The sequence below is a fragment of the Toxoplasma gondii genome, chromosome VIIb, assembly GCF_000006565.2.
Source record: "Toxoplasma gondii ME49 chromosome VIIb, whole genome shotgun sequence".
In the NCBI taxonomy this organism is placed as follows: domain Eukaryota; phylum Apicomplexa; class Conoidasida; order Eucoccidiorida; family Sarcocystidae; genus Toxoplasma; species Toxoplasma gondii.
In genome coordinates, this window is record NC_031475.1 from 4,156,592 (window position 1) to 4,174,216 (window position 17,625).

The following is a 17,625-nucleotide window of genomic DNA, read 5'->3' on the forward strand; positions in this document are numbered from 1 at the left end:
CATCACAAACAGAAGAACTCACGCGAACACAAGGTTCCAGATCGCCCCGGACGGCATCCACACCTACAGGACCTCTATTTACTTGTGCTGTACCTCCTAAATGACTCTTTGTCGACATATGCATATACATATATATATATATATATACATATAGATATACATATAGATATACATGTATATATATATATATATATATATTTGTATAAACAAAGGAGCATTTTTTCTTCAGGAGTGCAGGTACTACGCGTTTGACTCCCGTTTAGCAACCTCGAACGGGTCTGTCGAATTTCCGCCTTTTTGTGATTTCGACGACCGCGCGCGCGGTGCATCCGACGCACAGTTCTGAAACTGTGAAAGAGATCTCACAGACCTGCTTCATTTCAGCTGCATGCGGAGCTGCAAAGGCAACAGAGTTCAGGTCTCACGACCTGCAGGGAGGAGGCAATCTCAGTGACTGAAAGCGCTGATCCTGAGTCTTGGAAAACGTTGCAAAGCAGTAAAGGAGAAACTCGCGGAAAATTCGGAAAACTCTCAGAAGATCCGGCACACTCAGAAACCTTGAATATCGCAACAAGTAATGCGCGAATCGCCGCTCAGGGCCTTTGTGATTTTGTAGAACTTGTCGCAGAGACCGTGTCTCGCAAGTTTCATCACAAATTGCTCATCGTGCGTGATCAGAATCAACTGAAAGCTGGCGCTCGTCCTTCGCGCCTCGACCAGCGCAGCCAGCGCCTTCGCCAAGCTCTGAGGGGGAAAGCAAACGCGAGCGCGCAAAAACGCGACATTTTTTTTCGACAAGGCAGATACAGAAAAGAAGGTCAAGAGGCAAAGCACCCTGCTGGGTCGATGCGTACCCGGAGACACAGAGGCTAAGGAAGCAAAGATGACTAGGCGACTCGCTCACCGGCCCCGAGAATGTTTTTTGTGAGATTTGCCTTCTTAATTCAGACAGTTCTCATGAAGTAAAGAGACAAAGTGCCTTTGCATGCTGTCTAAAAACGAGTGGAGGCCTACTATGGTGAAGGCGCGGATCCTGGGCAAGTGCAGGAAACCATCGCGTTCGTCGCTTCACGATACACATATCTTCACCTTTCTCGTGATTCTCTGTCTTCTCTTCTCTGCTTCCGTTCTTCGTTTTTCGTCTGTCCTTTGTTGCCGTCTCTGCCTTCTCCTTGTCCTCTGTGGTCTTCATGTCCGGGACTTCGTTTTTCGATGTTTCCTGCTTCCCCTTTCTTTGTGTTCTGCGTCTCTTTCTTGTCTTCTTTCGCTTGCTTTCCGTCTTGCTCGTCCTTTGTTTCTTCATCTCTGCTTCCAGTTTTGCTTCTCAGTTTCCTCCTCCTTCTTCCTCTCTCCTCCTTCCTCTCTCCTTCTTCCTTTCTCCTCCTTGCTTCTCTTCGCTGCTTCTCCCGGGCCGTATCTGCGACTCACTTCGCAGTTGAATCGATCCAGATTCGTTGTCGGTTCGTCGAGGGCAAGGACTCCACAGTGGACGCAGAACGTTTCGGCGAGAGCCAGTCGAATAATCAGCGAGGCGAGGATCTTCTGCCCTGCTGAACAGCGTCCACGCATGTCCAGCTCGACGCCTCCCTTGACCATCACCACTCTGTAGTTGTAGGAGCGCTGCCCAGCAGCTGGTGCAGAGGCGGAAGAAGAGGCGTTGCCGAAAAGAGAGGCGGGCGCTCCAGCCGTCTGCTCTTCGGTGTCGGATCGAACTGGCAGAGAGATGAAGGCAAGAAAGAAAAAAAACGCAGACTCGGGGACTGAGAGGAGACGAGAAGAACGCGCGCCGGACTACGCGGAAAGGAACGGAAACAACCACAGTCCAGAGAAGCGACGAGAGAACCGAGGAGACGCGCGACGAGAAGAAGCCGCCGAGGTGGAGGCACACGCGCTACGAAGGAAGAGAAGAAAGGAGACAGAAGCAGAGAGAGACTCGGAAGAAAACGAGTGCAAAAACTTAAGACAGAAAACGGCGGCGTCAGGAGAACAGCAGCAAAGCAAAGAGGGTCGCGACGGTCGCCGACGACAACCTGTCAGAAGGCAGTGAACTTTGTATCCTTGGCCTCTTACAGAACGACTGCATGTCAGCTCTCAACTCCCTTGGTAGGATATCAATACGAGTCGCTAGGAATGCTCATTCAGCGTCAGCCGTCAGTTGCTGGGCTCAGCGTTGCCGCTTCGGCAAAACGAGGAAGACAATGGGTGTATGCAGACTCGGTTCAAATACTCCCCTTGTCATGTCACATAAAAGGACGTTAGGCTCTTAAAAAAGCAGTACAACGCAGGCGCGTAACTTCACACAGATGGAGACACTACGACCTGGCTCGCGTTCTCGGCAGAAACGAAGCCGTCAGGAAGAGAAGTTCGGATGGCTGAAGCTCCAGCGGCCTCTGGCGTTGTCGTCTGTGGGTGCTTCACATGACATGACATGCCCGAAAACTGAGAAAGCACAAACGAACTTCTGAAGCGCGGCGGGAGTCTCCAGTCTCCTGGCGCCGCGTCACACATCGACGCTGGAGAGGATTTCTCACTTGCGATAAAATCAATGTCGTGCCCTGTGTACATTGTTTGCCACAATTCCTTCATCGTTGCATTGATTTCCTGCATCTACAGAAAATACAGAAACGAACAGTCCCAGAGAAACAAAGAAGGCAACGTCTCCACCTTTGCTTTCCTTTGTTGAACGCCCTCGCACAAAACCTCAGACTTCTCTTTGTTCTCTCTGCTCTTGCACTGCGTTTGTTTCGGATCTCCGACGGCTTCAGCCAGCACAAATAACGCCCATGCCCCTGCGATGTCCTTTCTTGACTTCGCGCTTCTCTCTCGTTCCGCCTCTTTGTTCCTTCTTCTCTTTTCTCGACATCGCCTCTGGGCATCTGTCCACTTTGCTCTCTCTCTCCATGCTGAGGTTTTCCTTGGCGTCTGCAGCCTGACGCGACGGCAGAGTCTGTTGCATGATTACCTTCATGGAGTGATACTTCATCAAGGCCTTGTCCAGAGCGCGGTGATAGCGATCCAGATCCTTCGCGGCCATCGCCTCGATTTCTGCGTCCACAAGAGCTGAGGGCAAAAGCCGCAGAAGAGAACTGCGAACGATGGAGAGAAGGCAAGACTTCCTGAAACCAGAGAGCAAGTCGGAAGGAAGAGGAGAGTGCAGGGAAAAGAGACGAGCGTGAGGATGAAGAAAACAAGAGGCGACTGTGGGGGCGCAGACGAAAGACGGAGTCTACAGGAAGACCTTCCTGGCTCCGTTTGAAGGCTTCGAGTTCAGAGTTGGTTTCTCCTGTGTTCTGTCGCCCTGTCTCACCCTCACCAGTTCTGTCTTTTCCTCGTCGAAACATGACACAGCAACTCTTGTCTCTCTGTTCCGGTCCTTCTCGTCCACTTACCGCTTCTGTACTTTTCCTCCACATCGTTGTAAACGGCAGACCCTGCGAGTTCCTTCTCGATCTCTTTAACGCGTTCTCGCCGTGTCACCAAACTCCCCTCCAGTCGAGCTTTCTTCTCCTTCTCTGCCTCACACTTCCTCCTCAACTCTCTCAGCTCACGCTCCAGACCACCGCCTTCTTCTCCGTCCTCTGTTCCTTCTTCTCGCTCTTCGTCTTCTCCGTCTCGGCCGCTGGCACCTGTGAAGCGTCGCCTGCGGCCGTCTCGCAGTTGCTGGGCGAGGGCGTCGATCTTCTTCTTCTCCTGCTCGAGTTCGTTTTCTCTGTGGAGGAGCGCAACCTTGTTTTTCACGATTGTGAGGAATCTCTGGCCCCGCGCGCAAGCTTTCTGCTGCTCTTCGTTCGCCTTCTTCATGCGCGAAATGTCGGCATTCACTTCCTCCCGCTTCGCCTGCAAACGGCCGAGCTCTGCAGCCAGCGTCGACTTTTTCTCCCGGATTTCTCGCAGAGCCGCCTCCGCTTGCCGAACTGCATGCGTCGCCTCGCCGAGTCGGTGCTGCTGTCTGAAAGAGACATTCAGAAAAAAAACGCGAAAAAAAGAGAGCTCTTGCACATGCGACGGGCAGACAGAAAAACCAGTGGAGAGGAGTGAAACGCGGCGCAGTCGCCGAAAAAACACTGACGAAAAAAAGACATTTCCGTCTGCTGCCGCTTGCCTAAGTCTTTGGTGTTTGCCCTAAACGAACAAGATGTTCATCGCTTTCCTCTCTCGGCTGCTGAGGGTCCTGATCGTATTTGCAGGGGACAAGAGACCTTCCTCCGACCTCTGTCCTAGCGAGTTCTTCAGTCTCCTCGTCTCAAACTTCCAACAGAGAAGGCAGTCCACTCTTCTTCTCTCTCCCTCCCTGGATGTATTATTTGATCAAAGGCGACCAAAAGGCTCCTTCGACTTCGACTTCACCTCACTCGCTGAGTTCTTCGACAGAAGCGTCCACAGCGCGGAGGGTGTCTCCGCGCCGCTGCTCTTCCCTCCGGAGTTGTTCGTTTTTTTCCTGCAAACGCCGCTCGAGGCTGGCCAGCTCGCGTCTCTGCGTCGGCAGCTCGCGTTCTCTATAAACAAGGCGCAGAGGCAAGCAGCAGAGGAAACGTACTGCTCCGTCAACACCAGGGGAACTGCATGAACTGCTGATCGCCTCGGAAGAACGCAGCCGCGCCTTCGAGTACACCTCAACGCAGTTGAAAGTCATCCAACTGCCCGAATGAAGCTACACCGACTCGCAGTTGGTGGACGTCCACAACTTCGCAGAGACGATCAATCACCGGTCTCCAGATCCACCGAAAACAGTCCAAAGGTGACACAAAACGTCTACCGGTCCGCGTTCGCTCGCACCCCTAGGAGATCCATCCCTGATGGCGAAACCTTTCACCTTCATGTTTCTTCTTCATCGTTCCAGTACACCTTTGGAAACGCAGGCGTCAGACCCGCGGTGGCATTTGCAACGCACTTGGCCTGCATGGCGTCGACCGTTTTGGAGATTTGATGCTCGAGACTCTCCAGTTCTTCTTCTTCGCGCCGCAGATCCTCCCGTCGCCTCCTCAGCTCCTCTTTCCGCTGCTGCTGGACGAAGCGCTGACGAACAGCCTCGTTCAAACGCGCCTGCGTAGCGTCGCGGAGGGTGTAGAGCTGCAGAGAGCCAGGGAAGAGGGCAGAAAGATCACAGCAGCTTGCAGATGCAGCAAAAGGAGGAAGGACGCACTCCGCGCAGAGTTTCAGGGAGAAGCGGTGGCAGGTCATGAAACAAATTGGATGCGTCGCTTCAAGAGACAGTGAACGCCACCGAAGCTACAGGCTTTACCGGAGACAAGACGCGAACCATGTCAGAGAGAAAGGTACTCATCGGGAGAGAAGGAGGTTCGTGAAAGCGACGGCAGGGCGGAAGCTGAGATGCGGCATGGTGCAGAAAGACGCGAGATTCGACTGATAGTGCCAGGCCTTCGCTGACCTTTGACTGTTCCTCATCGCATGCCTCAAACTCCTTCGTGATGCTCTGCAAATCCAACGGACTGCCTGTCTCGTCTATGGCCTCGAAACCCGCGTCGCCAGCGGCCGCGGCAACCGCCGCACGCAGCTGCGCCTCCTTCATCTCCAGCTCTCCTCTGAAAAAACAAGAAAGGCGCGCTTTGTGTCGGTGGACGGAGGTAGGCGACAAAGCGAGGAGAAAGGAAGAGAAGAAGACGGAGAGGAAGCAAGCGAACACAGGAGAGAGAAGTCGAGGGGGAAGCCCCGATAGAGAAATCCGAAAACGAAGGCGAGGCGCGTCGATCGATCGCCGACGTACTTCAACTGACGACAAAAGACGACCGTTGAGGGCAGGGACTCGCAGACAGATCAACAGCGACGGTTCAGAGAAATTGGCAGGTCCTGAAGATGAGGAGCAAGGGAGAGTCCGGTTGTCATCTCTCTTGCACCTTCGACAAAAGACGATTGACGAAAAAAAAGTGGAAGGACAGCGGCGCGTACGACGTAAAGGCAGGCAGAGCCGAGAACGCAAAGAAGCGGTTGAGCCGGCATCGAACAAACGTTCTGTCGTTGTGTGCCTCGCCTTTCTCTGCGTCTTCCACCCTTCCCTTCTGGGCGTTGATCGTGGACTGGATCGTCGTCTGCACCTCTTTGCGTTGCATGCACTTTTGCGACAGACAGGCAAACCGAGAAACACAAGACGAAGCGCGTATTGTTGTTTTCAACCTCTTCCTCTCACCTTGCTTTCTGTCTGCCGACAGTCTTCACCTCGCGAAGGCTCTCTGAGGCATCAACAAGCTTTTTGATCTTCTCCTCCCTGCGCTCGGCCTCTTCGGCGCGCCGCGCGGCGGCCTGAACTTGGCCTTTCAGGTGGTGTAGATTCTACAGAACGCAGAAAGGAGCAAAACGAATCCACAGAGGAGAGGCAAAGCGGCGCTGAACAGACAACCCCGCAGAATCCTCACAGGAACTCGAAACAGAGAGAAACAGTGAAACGGACCGGTCGGGCTCTCTACGCGTATACGCATGCATACGTACTTATATGGATGGTTGCACAGAGGTGTACCGATGTATATATATATATATATATATATATACATAAAAATACACGTATATTATGTATGTTAGGTATGAATGGATCATTTTGCATGCATGCCTGTGTCGGATAGCCGATCAATGCAAAATTGGTTTTTCAACTGTTCTACAGCTGTGCCAGCATCGAAGGCGAAAACGCGCAACCTGTATCTGCGAAAACATCGTTTTTATTTTGCTTCCGCTCTCTTGAAAGGCGCATCCACCAAACGCAAGTGGGCGCGTCTCTAAAAGGGAAAACATCCACAAATACAGCCCACATTTAGATATACCCCCACAATTATACATGAATATAATTACAGATATATGCGTGTACACACGCATACGCATATGCACATACATAGCAATACAGATACACCGTTATACGTACAAGTATACAGAAACCACATTGTTTTGTGGATGAAGAAGAGATCGAGGACGCAGACAGTGTTTCGTCGACTAGATGGCGCGCGGATTTCCAAGCAAGGCGGAATCATGACTTGCCTGTGTCGCACCATTTCAGACGGTTCTTTGAACAACATGAAACTCAGAAAAACGCGGATGAAGGCGACTCGGGGAATTTCGCGTCCTTCTTCGTCCTCGGTTTCCTCGCATCGTTACCTGGCGCAGGGTCTGAAGAAAAGTCGTTTTCTGAGCGATTTCCTCTTTCTGCTTCGCCAGCGTCGCCATCAAAAGCCGCTCTTCTTGCAAGGCGTCGAGCTGTTTCTGGATTTCCCTTTGGCGCGTCTCGGCGTCGCGAACTTGTTGCGGCAGCGCCTGAGGGTGCATGCACAGACCGAGAGAGGTGACTCATGTGGACGAGAAGACGAAACGTCGAAGGGAGATGAAAGAAAGAAAACCGCTCACTCCGTGCAGAGACGCGGAGGTGGAAAGAGGTCCGGATAGCCAGCGCGCGTGGACGACACCTAGAGAGACGTACGAAAGGCGAAAGGAGTTTAAAAGGGTGAGGCTTCAACCTTTTCAGTTTTACGCAGGCGCGGGAGTCACACGATGCGCGAAGAAAATGAAAAACCTGGGCAGGTCTCTCTTAAGAAACAACGTTTAACTCTCTGTGTGAACCTGCGGACATAGAAGTCTCCTCATATCAGATCCGTCACACATACACACAAGGCTCTCTTGCTACGGAAGCGAAACAGACCACTGTGCCTCTCGCTATTCCGTGGTGCCCTCACTTCTACGTACACACCAACGCATACACATTTACAAACATACAAACATACATATATATATATATATATACTTATACATATATATATATATATATATATATGAGTATATATAAATACGTTACTCTATATATTGTATACATGCATGAATATATATATATATATAAACGGCATGGGGGCGTCCGAGAGGAGGGGCAAGAGTTTTCGGTTCCAAGTTGGAGGTCAACTCAACGTTGGAGAGGCTTCAGGAACTGTACAAGAAGTTTCTGAAGCGTATCTACACGGAAGAATGCGCCTGCAGGAATTTGGAATGAAGGATCACCGAGAAAGTGGGTATGCCCGGAACAGTCTGAGGGCGTTTCGATTGCGCAAGTTTTTTTTTCTGCATGCGTCCATGAGATGATTTACGCATGCGTGCAGGTGGGAACCGAAGCGTCGCTGAGGCGTCTCACTCAGGCAACCAAGGCTTCAGCTGAGGAGCGGCTACGCAACATGCGGCGCGTAGAAAGACGCTTCGTCCATCCTAGGATTCACTTGTTCCGCGTCACAAATCGGACGCCAAGTGCAGCAAAAGAAGAGAACTCTGTGCACTTTGTCTCTTTTCCAAGAGGCAGGCAGCAGCGGAGGCGACCCATACACGAGGCGAGTTTTGCGTTTCTCCATGAGATTCAGATCGTTTTTTCCTAGTGACCTTCGTTGACCTTCGTTGTGTGAACGCAACTGGAGTTGAGTTTCTCTCTACAAAAGCCGCCATTTTGCGCTCGGTTGACACGACAGATCTTTTGGATCCCGTGAGCAGAGACCCTCCCGATCGACGCCAGGAGCTGAACTCACATCGCAGTCAGTGCTCCCTCAGACAGGTTGTGAAGGAGATCCTGTCCGGACTGTGTTTCTCGACTGGGTCGTTTTTCTGTGGGGGAATCCTCGCTTCAGAGGTGCCAGGGAGCGTCTGTGGGAGGCTACGTTTCTTTCCAGGAGCCAGCAGATCCACGCGTTTGAACGTGAGAAAGCATGTCCAAGCGTCTGTGCACACTGGAGAGCGTCGAGGTGAACCTCCGTTTTCCGAACTCGCTGAGTTTGAAGGACTGGAGCTCAGCGTTTCGATCTTCTTGAGCGGCTGCTGGGTGCACAGAGTGAGGAGGATCGGGTGGGTCTCTGTGTCTCACCTGCAGGCGTTGCTCGATTTCGTTCATCGTTTTCTCCAACTCGTCTCGCGTGAGGAACACCCGTCTGCACAGAGCGCATGCAGACGCTTCTTCGCTCTCCTTCGCGAGCTGGCGGAGCCAGCCGTGAGGCACTAAGCAGTCCAGGCGGTTGGTGCCGCCAGCTTCCGAGATGGCGTAGAGAGCCGCCCAGTGCCCGGCCTCTCTCTTCAGCGTGTCATCTTCGCGCGCAACGTCGGCCTCGGCTCTGCTTCGCCTCCCTTCCTCGTAGATCTCCAGAAGCGCGCGAGCGTCTGCACAGAGAGCGTCTTCCTCCGGACGCACATCCCCCGATCCAGACGAAGAGACAGCAGACGCAGAAGAAGGAGAGAGAGAAGAAGACGTGGACGCCGACGGAACGAGGCGACGCGACGGATCGCGTCCCCACTCGCGTTCCCTCCGAACGGTCTCCTTCAAAAGGAGACCAAGGTGGGGTGGCCAAGCGGAGCTCCGCGCGGGGCGCTCCTCGCTCGCGTCTCCTTGGCGACCAGAGGCAGAAGCGACAGGAGCCGCAGGCGACGGAGACGAATCTGGAGGGGAACTGGCAGGAGACGAAGACTGAGCAGAGAACGACTGTGACGAGAAGGACGCCGCGCGAAGGAGGTTATGGCAAAAAGGGAGAAGCAACGCACGCAGAGACGAAGCCCCGAGTTCCGCTTGGCCTCTGCAGCTGTTCAGCGACGCGGAGACAGTCCGGTGGTGCTCGCGCGCCTTCTCCGCTTCCTTGCGAGATGCCGCAGACGCCACCAGAGTCGCTGCATGCAGACGACAAGCGGAAGAGAAAAGGTTGAAAGACAGGTGAAAAAGAGAAAGAGCGAAGGATACACAGGAGACAGAAGTTCGACAGAGACGCGACACACGGGAAGCTCAAGTAGAAACAGCAACGAGTGCGTCTTCGCCACAGGTAAGAGACAGTCTGGAAATAACGCGAGGCAACAGAGGCATCTATCTCCGAAATAAGGGAGACCTTCTCCACAGAGATGTCCCTCTGTCTCCAGCAGCGACGTCAAGATCTGCTTGAACGCGTCGCCGCCGGAAACATGAATTCGACGACTTCTCTTGGTCTTGAACGTGTACAGGATCACCGTCGCCGCGTTGAAGAACTTGTGCATTGCCTGCCTCCCCCTCCGGTTGTCGTTCTCGCGCCTCACCTGCCTCCTCAAAGGTGCCTCCGAAGTGCAGCAAAGGACTGTCTTCTGTCTCGAGGTCGTCTCTGACCTCTTGAAAATCCTGAAGGAACTTTGCTTCCTTCTCCGTGATCTCCTTCTCCAAGTCGTGTATGCGCTGCCTGGCCAGCTGCAACTGCATCTGTCGCTCTTTCTGCTCCTCGGCAACGCGCCGCCGACGCTCCAGCAGCCTGCGCCGTCCGCGGAGCTTCTGCAGGTCTTCGTCAGCTCGTTTTAGCGCCGCTTCCATCTCTGAACGAAACAAAGAGAGCTGGAGACTTGCCTGAAGTGACGAAAGCACAGCTGAGGCGATGCAGGCGCTACACAGGCCCAAGAGGAGTTGTCAACGCTGGCTGCGCGAGAGACACCCCAGAGCAGTCGTTGATGCCGCATGCAGTGTCTTCACTGCGTGAGGTCTGGAAAAAAACTTCCGGTTCTTCTCCTTCTTCTTTGAGACCGCTCGACAGATCTGAAGCACCTACGCTTTCTTTCGCCACTGTTCCTTCCTCTTTCGCGAGTGTGTTTGAGACAGCGTCGACGCTCTCAGAATGAAGGTCTCTAAAATCCACGGTGAAGGCTCAACTCCTTCAGAACGTGGACAACCATCGTTTTTTTCCCCGATTCTCCATTGTGAATGGACAGTGCATGGACTCTGCTGCTTTCGAGAACTGTCTAATCTGACCTGCACGAGTCGGGGAAAGCTCTCGTGTCTTACCGCTGATCTTCGCTGCACAAGTCTGGCTGCCTGCCTCTTCCTCGCGGCGCTGACGTTCCTCTTCTTCCGCGACACCGCGGATGTCTCTCTCCAGTTCTTCCTTTTTTCGACGCCGCGCCTTTCGATCTTGGAGACTCGCGAGCTCCTCGCGCCAGCGCTGCATGCAGTCGTCGCCCGCACCGACGACTGCATGCAGCGAAGAGCAGGCCTCCTGCGTGGAACGAGAAGAAGCAGAAAGGATGAAGGAGCGAGCGGAGGAAGCAAACGAAGGGAGCATGCAAGAGGAAGGGAAGAAGAGAGGCGAAGAAGAGAGAGGGAAGAAGACGACTGAAAAAACGAAGATGCAGACACGAGGGAAGAAGGCAAAGGCTACGAAGAATTCGAGTAGACACCAGCAAAACCGACATGCGACTCAAGCGAAGCGAAACGCGCCTGTCGATGAATGTGAAGTATACGGTTTATCTCCTATGGCTCTGCATAACGTATACATGCGAAGAAGAACACCAGCAAACAGCAGACAGGCGAAGACATGCGGGAGCCCTCTAAGCAGCAATCACAGACGAAGCTGCTTTCGTAAGCGATAACAAACAAAAATCTACGAAGAACAGAAAAGCCGCTCTCGTGACCTCCACTTTGGCTTTCTACGCCGCGCGCCTCCCCCTTCTATGCCTCGGCATCTTCTGGTCTCCTCCCGTCTTCTGCGGTTTCCTGTCTCTCTCCCTTTCCGGACTCTGTGCCCTCTCCAGTTAGAGAAGGACTCCGCACTGACGGATGCGAGACTCGCGCAGCATAGCTGAAGCGAAGAACCTTCATTTCTTCCTAAAAATGCAGACGGCCGAACAGACTGCGTCTCGACGTTTCATACCTTCAATTTTTACACCGCAGATCAAACGAATGCAAGCCAGTGGACCCACTGAAGGAACTGCGATCCTCACCTGCAGCTGGCGAGCCTCCAGTTTCAGGACCTCAGTGACTCGCATCGCGTCTCGCCCCTGCACCTCCTTTTCGTTCTGCAGTTTCATCATTTGCGTTTCGACGTCTTCCAAGATCTCTCGATCTGACCGAGAAGCGAAACGCTGAAACGTCTGTGCAGACAGGGCAGGTACGCATATCGAGACAGACGCACTCCAGTCCTTCATCGAACTCTCCAATTTCCAGAGCGGCGCGTGCATGCGGTCAGTGCTCCGCCCTCTCTAGAGACGTTTCCGCTGCCTGAAGTTCACACCGGTGACTCTCTTCGTCTCTGCCCTCCAGCCGTGTGTGAGCTTGCGCTTTGACAAAAAAAATCTTCTCTGTGAACCCCGAGAACGTTTCGGCATGCAGTTCTTACCTCCTCCTCTTCGTCGTCATGTTCCTGAGGGTGACAGTCGGCTCTCAAAACTTTGAACAGTTTTTCCAGGATTCGTCTTCGCTCTTTCGCAGCGCCGTTTCGCCGCTCTTCTGCGCGAATGGCTTCGGCCGTTCTGTCCTGCTCTGCATGCAGACGCTCCGTTAGGGCAGAACTCTCGTTCTCTCTCGCCTGCAGTTCTCCCTCCAACGCCGCTAGTCGGTCTTTCTTCGCCTGACAGGAAAGGACGAGAAGCGGAGAACAAGCGAAAAAAAAACTCGAATACAGAGGCAGAACAACGAACGACGACCAGCGGATGCGCGGCGAACACCGCAAGGAGCAGGAAGCGAGAAAAAAAGAGGAAAAAAAGAGGAGGAGAAGACGAAGGGGAAAAGGGGGAGGCGGAGCACGAGGAAGCGGAAGAAGAGGAAGAAGAGGAAGAAAAAACAGAGGAAGAGAAGGCAGAGGAAGACGAAAGAGCTTAGGCGAGCAAGTTCAGTCCTGCATGTCGCGGTGTTTGTCTCTCCCTGCCTGCGTGTCTTCTTCGTCTCTCTGATGTTTCGTAGCCTCCGTGGTTTATTTCACTTTCTGCCGTTCCTGGACTTACAGCGAATTGCTGTTCGATATCCTTGGCTAACTCGACGAGTTCCCTGTAGCTTTCCTGTTCCACTGCGACTCGGAATTTTTCTTCTTCCTCCTCTTCCTTCTGCCACACACGCTCTTCATCTTCCTCAGCCTGTCGCGCGCGTTCTGCTTCGTCTCGCTCTTGCTCTCGCCTCGAAATCGAGTCCTCGACTCTCTCGATTTCTTGTCTTCTCCGCTCTGCTAAACGAATGCGAGCAGTTCGTCTTCTCTGGCGCTCTCGTTCCTTCTCTTCTCTCCTCTCTCGCTCCTGCCTCTCCTGCTGGTCCGCAAGTTCCGCTGCAAGTCGCTGCACCAGCTGCGAAGCTACTTGCAAGTTTCTTTTTATTTCGTCTTCCTGCTCTTTCGCTTCTTCTCCTGACCGAAGCAGCGACGCATGCGTCTCCAGAGCCGCCTTCGTCAGCCTGCAGACAGGAAGCCGGAAAAGGCCAGGACTCAGGGTGGAGAAAAGACGCGAAACGGATTCCAGGTCCATCCTGTGTCCAGCCGTCTACTTGCGTTAGAGTGGGCGAGTTTGGAATTTCGCCTGCCCCCCCATTCAGGTGATTCGCGGAAGGAAAACTGAGCAAAGAGGAAAGAAAGGCGAGTCTCTGTATCTTCTTGTCTCGTCTTCGGCGCCGGACTGCCTAGCCAGAGAACTGGAGAAAAGTCGAATCGTTTCACAGAAGGTTGCCCTGTGTCTAACTGGTTCGAGCCACCGTGTAGGTGTAGCATCTTCGATTCAAGGCAGACCGGACGACAGTGCTGCGCGCTGTGTACGGAGGATACCGGGCCTTCGACACAGTGATTCAAGATGCTTGTTCTGAGAAGCGAGAAAGTGAAGACGAAGCAAGGGAAGAAGGGCGACACCGTCCATGCGCGCGCGTCCGGATCCGAGAGAGAGAAAACATGACGCGCATGCACCCTCAGGAGGCGGCAGTCGCTTGCGTGGAACGCAGGTGGGGGCAACACAAGATGCCTCGGCCTCCTGGTTGGAACTCGACTCGTTTTAGAGGCGTTTGAGTGTAGTTTCCCCGCCTCGCGGTGTCGAAGACTGTTCTGTTCTCTCCAGAGTTCGTATGATAGTGTTTTTCTTTCTCATTTGACTCGCTCATGTCCTGGGTATTCTCTCTCTTCCTCTGCTCCGTTCACAGATCCCCCTCCAGCAGGTCTTCGCTCTCTCTCGGCTCTGGTCCTCATCTCTCTCTTCTCTGGTCCTCATCTCTCTCTTCTCTGGTCCTCACCTCAGTTGCTCTTCCTCCTCAGTCTCCAGCGCCCGCGCCTCCTCCAGCTGACGGAGCAGAAGCCGCGCCTGTCGTCGGTGCGCCGCGACCAACTGCAAGTCGTGCTGTCGATCTTTCGCCGCAGAGACATGTTGTTTTCTGGAGACAGAAACAGGCGCTCGCTTCGATCTCGAGAGAGAATGAGGAAGAACGAGTCTCGGACGCAAACATACGTACAAACATTGCACTTCTTGGAAACCAGGCACAGCGAGGAGACGCTCGTGGATCAGAGACGCGCGGATCTACCTGGAAGAACGAAAGTGAGGACCGAGGAGAGAGGTCTTCGAGACTCACGCAGTTGCCTCAGGAAAGACACGAGAGCCGAGAGAGGTGATCCCCCTCGCCTCCGCGCGCATGCAGTGCACCAAGGAGGACCGAGATCGGAGGCGAGGCGTATGTGCATGGACGCAAGCTACGGCGCTACTGGACAGACACCCGAGCGAACAGGCAAGAGATGCTGAGGGGGAGAAAGCAGGAGAGAGAAAACGAGAGAGAGAACGAAGAACAGAAAACAAAGGCGGTCACAGAGAAAACAAGAACGACGAACGAGAGAGCGAAGGACATGAACGACAAACGAGAGGGAAAAACGAGGGAGAGAGAAATCAGGCGCGGAAGCGAGGAAACAGGAGTGAGAAAGAGACAGAAGACCAAGGAAGAGGAGGGAAAGCAAACGAACGTGCATCGAAACAAAAAAGATGAAACTGCGTTTCCTCCCGACACCACGGTGCCTCCTCTCGAGATGGCAACTAGTCCTGCCTTGGAGACGAAAAAGAGACGCCGTACTCGGCAACGCGTCTTCTCTCTGTCATCAACCTCTGTTCATTTTCTCGGCACAAAAACAGTTTCAATTCTCCCAAAATGCTACCTGAAGACGACCCAAGTGCATGCGACGTCTTGCGAGTTTGTAACACGCAAGATAAACTCCACGTCAACGTTTCTTCGCCTCAGCTCGTTCTCCTCCCTTCTCTCTCGCTGAAGGATCTCGTCACTTCTTCACGTCGGAGACTCCTCAAAATCGCAGTTTCTATCAACCTCTAGCTATCTGTTGACAACGATCTACATCCAGATCTACCTGCCCATACCAATATTTATACATAAGTATATATAAATGTAGATAAATATAAGCATATATATATGTATATATGTATATGTATAAATGCATATAAATATCCTGATGTATGTATGCGTCTGTCTTTGTCGATTTGACGGGAAGCGATTTGCTCTTTTTTCCTGGACCCACCGGATGGCGCGAATGCTCTCGAGAGCCTTGACGTAGCGCGTCGCTCCAAAGAGTTGGTCGAATTTCTTCTTCAGAACTTGCATGTCCGACAACGGCCAGCAACTTTCTTCTTGGTGGCAGAATACCACATGCTCCAACACCGCGCGGTGGATGCCGAGAAGTCCGGGCAACTGCAAATCGATGTCCGCGCACTTGTTGCCGATCGAAGCTTTCTGTCCCGTCGCCGAGTCCTTCAGCTGGAGATAAGGCTCCAGTTGCTGACAACACAGCCACACAGATACATACAAATATATATATATATATATATATTTATTTATATCCGTATGGACAAGGGAGAGCACTCACATCGACCTACGTGTGTGCATGGGCAAGACAATAAGCATATATATACATATATATGTATATATATATATATATATAAGAATGAAAGGAGAGACCTATAGATACACATATGTGTGATATATTTACACGTCTCTGTGTGTAGATATACATACTGAAATGCATGTATATACATATATATATATAGAAATGTATATATATATATAAATATATATATATATATTAATATGTGTACTGGTGGAAAAACGCTGAGTTTCGGAGGGTATGCTCTGCGTGTTTGAGGAGACGTGAAATTGATAAGGTCCCTGGCCTTCATTGATTCTTCTTCTCGGATCACAGAAGCGAGGCATGAGCGACTCTGCAAATCTCTTTAAAACTTTTAACTTGCGCAACTCCACAGTCCTGCGCTCCTCGCGACATTTCTGAAGCCGGGCGTAGGCGCGTATGTGCACATGTCTACGCAGCGACGCATTCACACAAACTCCTACGACGTATGTATATATATATATATATATGTTTATATTTGTATGTTTATATTTGTATGTTTTTATTTGTATGTATATATACACACACACGTATGCATCATGATAGACAAATGGATGTATACATGAAGATACCGTGTGGCGTTTCCGGAGAGATACATCCATACATGTAACGATACACATCCGACAGCGATCGAGGTAGCTACATCAACACTAGATCCGTATCTTGATATACTCTGCTATACATATTCTATATGCACCTTCAACGCAGGATATGTATATACGTGCATATATATGTATATATATATACATATATATACATATATATATATATATATATATATATATGCAGATATGAACCTGTATTTCAATAAAAATAGATGCATAGAAGTAGAGATACATATCGGTATAAACAGAGATCGAAGTCCGTACATAACCCCCCCATGTACACCGGCATTTGAGACATAATACTGCATTGGCATACATGCAGATTCAAAGGAGAAAAGATGTACATATATACACGTATCCATACAGTACATATATATATATATATACATATATGTATATATGTATACATAACATATAGATATATATATATATACATAAGCATATATATATATATATATATATATAAAATTTTTTGTGAGCTTACTTTGAATGTGGCTTTGGTTTTTCCTTTGCGGTCTACGGTCTGCGAGAGCTGCATGGATCGAACGACTGTCAGTTCTTTTCCCCCTTTCGTGTGAATTCTCAAACGAACTTGGGCCTTGACTTCTGCAGCGTCAAGCAGGCGAGGGTCGAAGACCCAGCCGCGGCCGCGATCCACGCAAGGCGGCAACTCCCCCGTCGTCGCGAACTTCAGGCACTCAACAACCGTCTAAGCCACACCACAAACACACGCGCGCAAGTCTTCTCCAAAACATGCACCAAGTGCATACACATTCATGCACAAACCGTTTTTAAAATGCAATCTGGAAGAGCAGAGAACGTGAAGAAACACCAGGGTGCATCCATCTATCTGCACTGTTGAACATACACACATAAATACATTTATATACATATATATATATAGAGAGAGAGAGCGATGGGGGTTTGCGACTTTGCAGCATCTGTGTCAGAATGTAAGTCCATATGTGGACAGGTGGGTGAGAACGAGGAGTACAACAGAAGGAGAAGAAGAGAAAGAGAAGAAGAGATGGAGAGGAAGAAAAGGAGAAGAAGCAGTGGTGAGGAAGAGAAGGAGGAGAAGCGGAGAGGAAGGGAATCCTTTCGAGATCAAACGGCAGCATAAAAAAGGAGAGAAAAGGAGTGTCGGTGAGGCAGAGCGAAGACGGTGAGACGAGGCAGACGTCGAAGAAGAGCGCGAGAAAGATGGGGGTATTTGAATTTCTCTTTTCCGAGTTCGACGTACAGTCTTGCCTGCTCCGTTGTGGCCGACGATGACGGTGAGCGGCTTCTCAAAAGCAATCACCTCCAAGTGATCTGGCGCAAAGCAGCGAATGCCCTGAACGCCAAGGCGTTCGAGGGTCGCCATGACTTCTGGAAAAGATGTTTTTTTAGCAAAAGAGGAGAACCCAGTTCTGGAT

The 17,625-nt window shown here is 51.5% G+C and overlaps 1 protein-coding gene across 1 annotated transcript; it reads right to left on the bottom strand.

Moving 5' to 3' along the window:
- Nucleotides 1–365: 365 nt before the first annotated feature.
- On the bottom strand, nt 366–17,573 carry TGME49_257180 (RecF/RecN/SMC N terminal domain-containing protein; the record flags this gene model as incomplete). The annotated part of the gene is made up of 20 exons (XM_018781134.1): nt 366–744; nt 1,429–1,712; nt 2,532–2,607; nt 2,963–3,060; nt 3,390–3,949; nt 4,353–4,496; nt 4,892–5,070; nt 5,390–5,543; nt 6,146–6,288; nt 7,099–7,254; nt 8,831–9,621; nt 10,018–10,284; nt 10,748–10,904; nt 11,683–11,832; nt 12,078–12,308; nt 12,682–13,120; nt 13,940–14,077; nt 15,219–15,475; nt 16,692–16,916; nt 17,451–17,573. 20 exons carry the CDS (start codon nt 17,571–17,573, stop codon nt 550–552), a joined length of 4,767 nt encoding a protein of 1,588 aa, XP_018636969.1. The 3' UTR covers nt 366–549.
- Between the last annotated feature and the right edge of the window lie 52 nt (nt 17,574–17,625).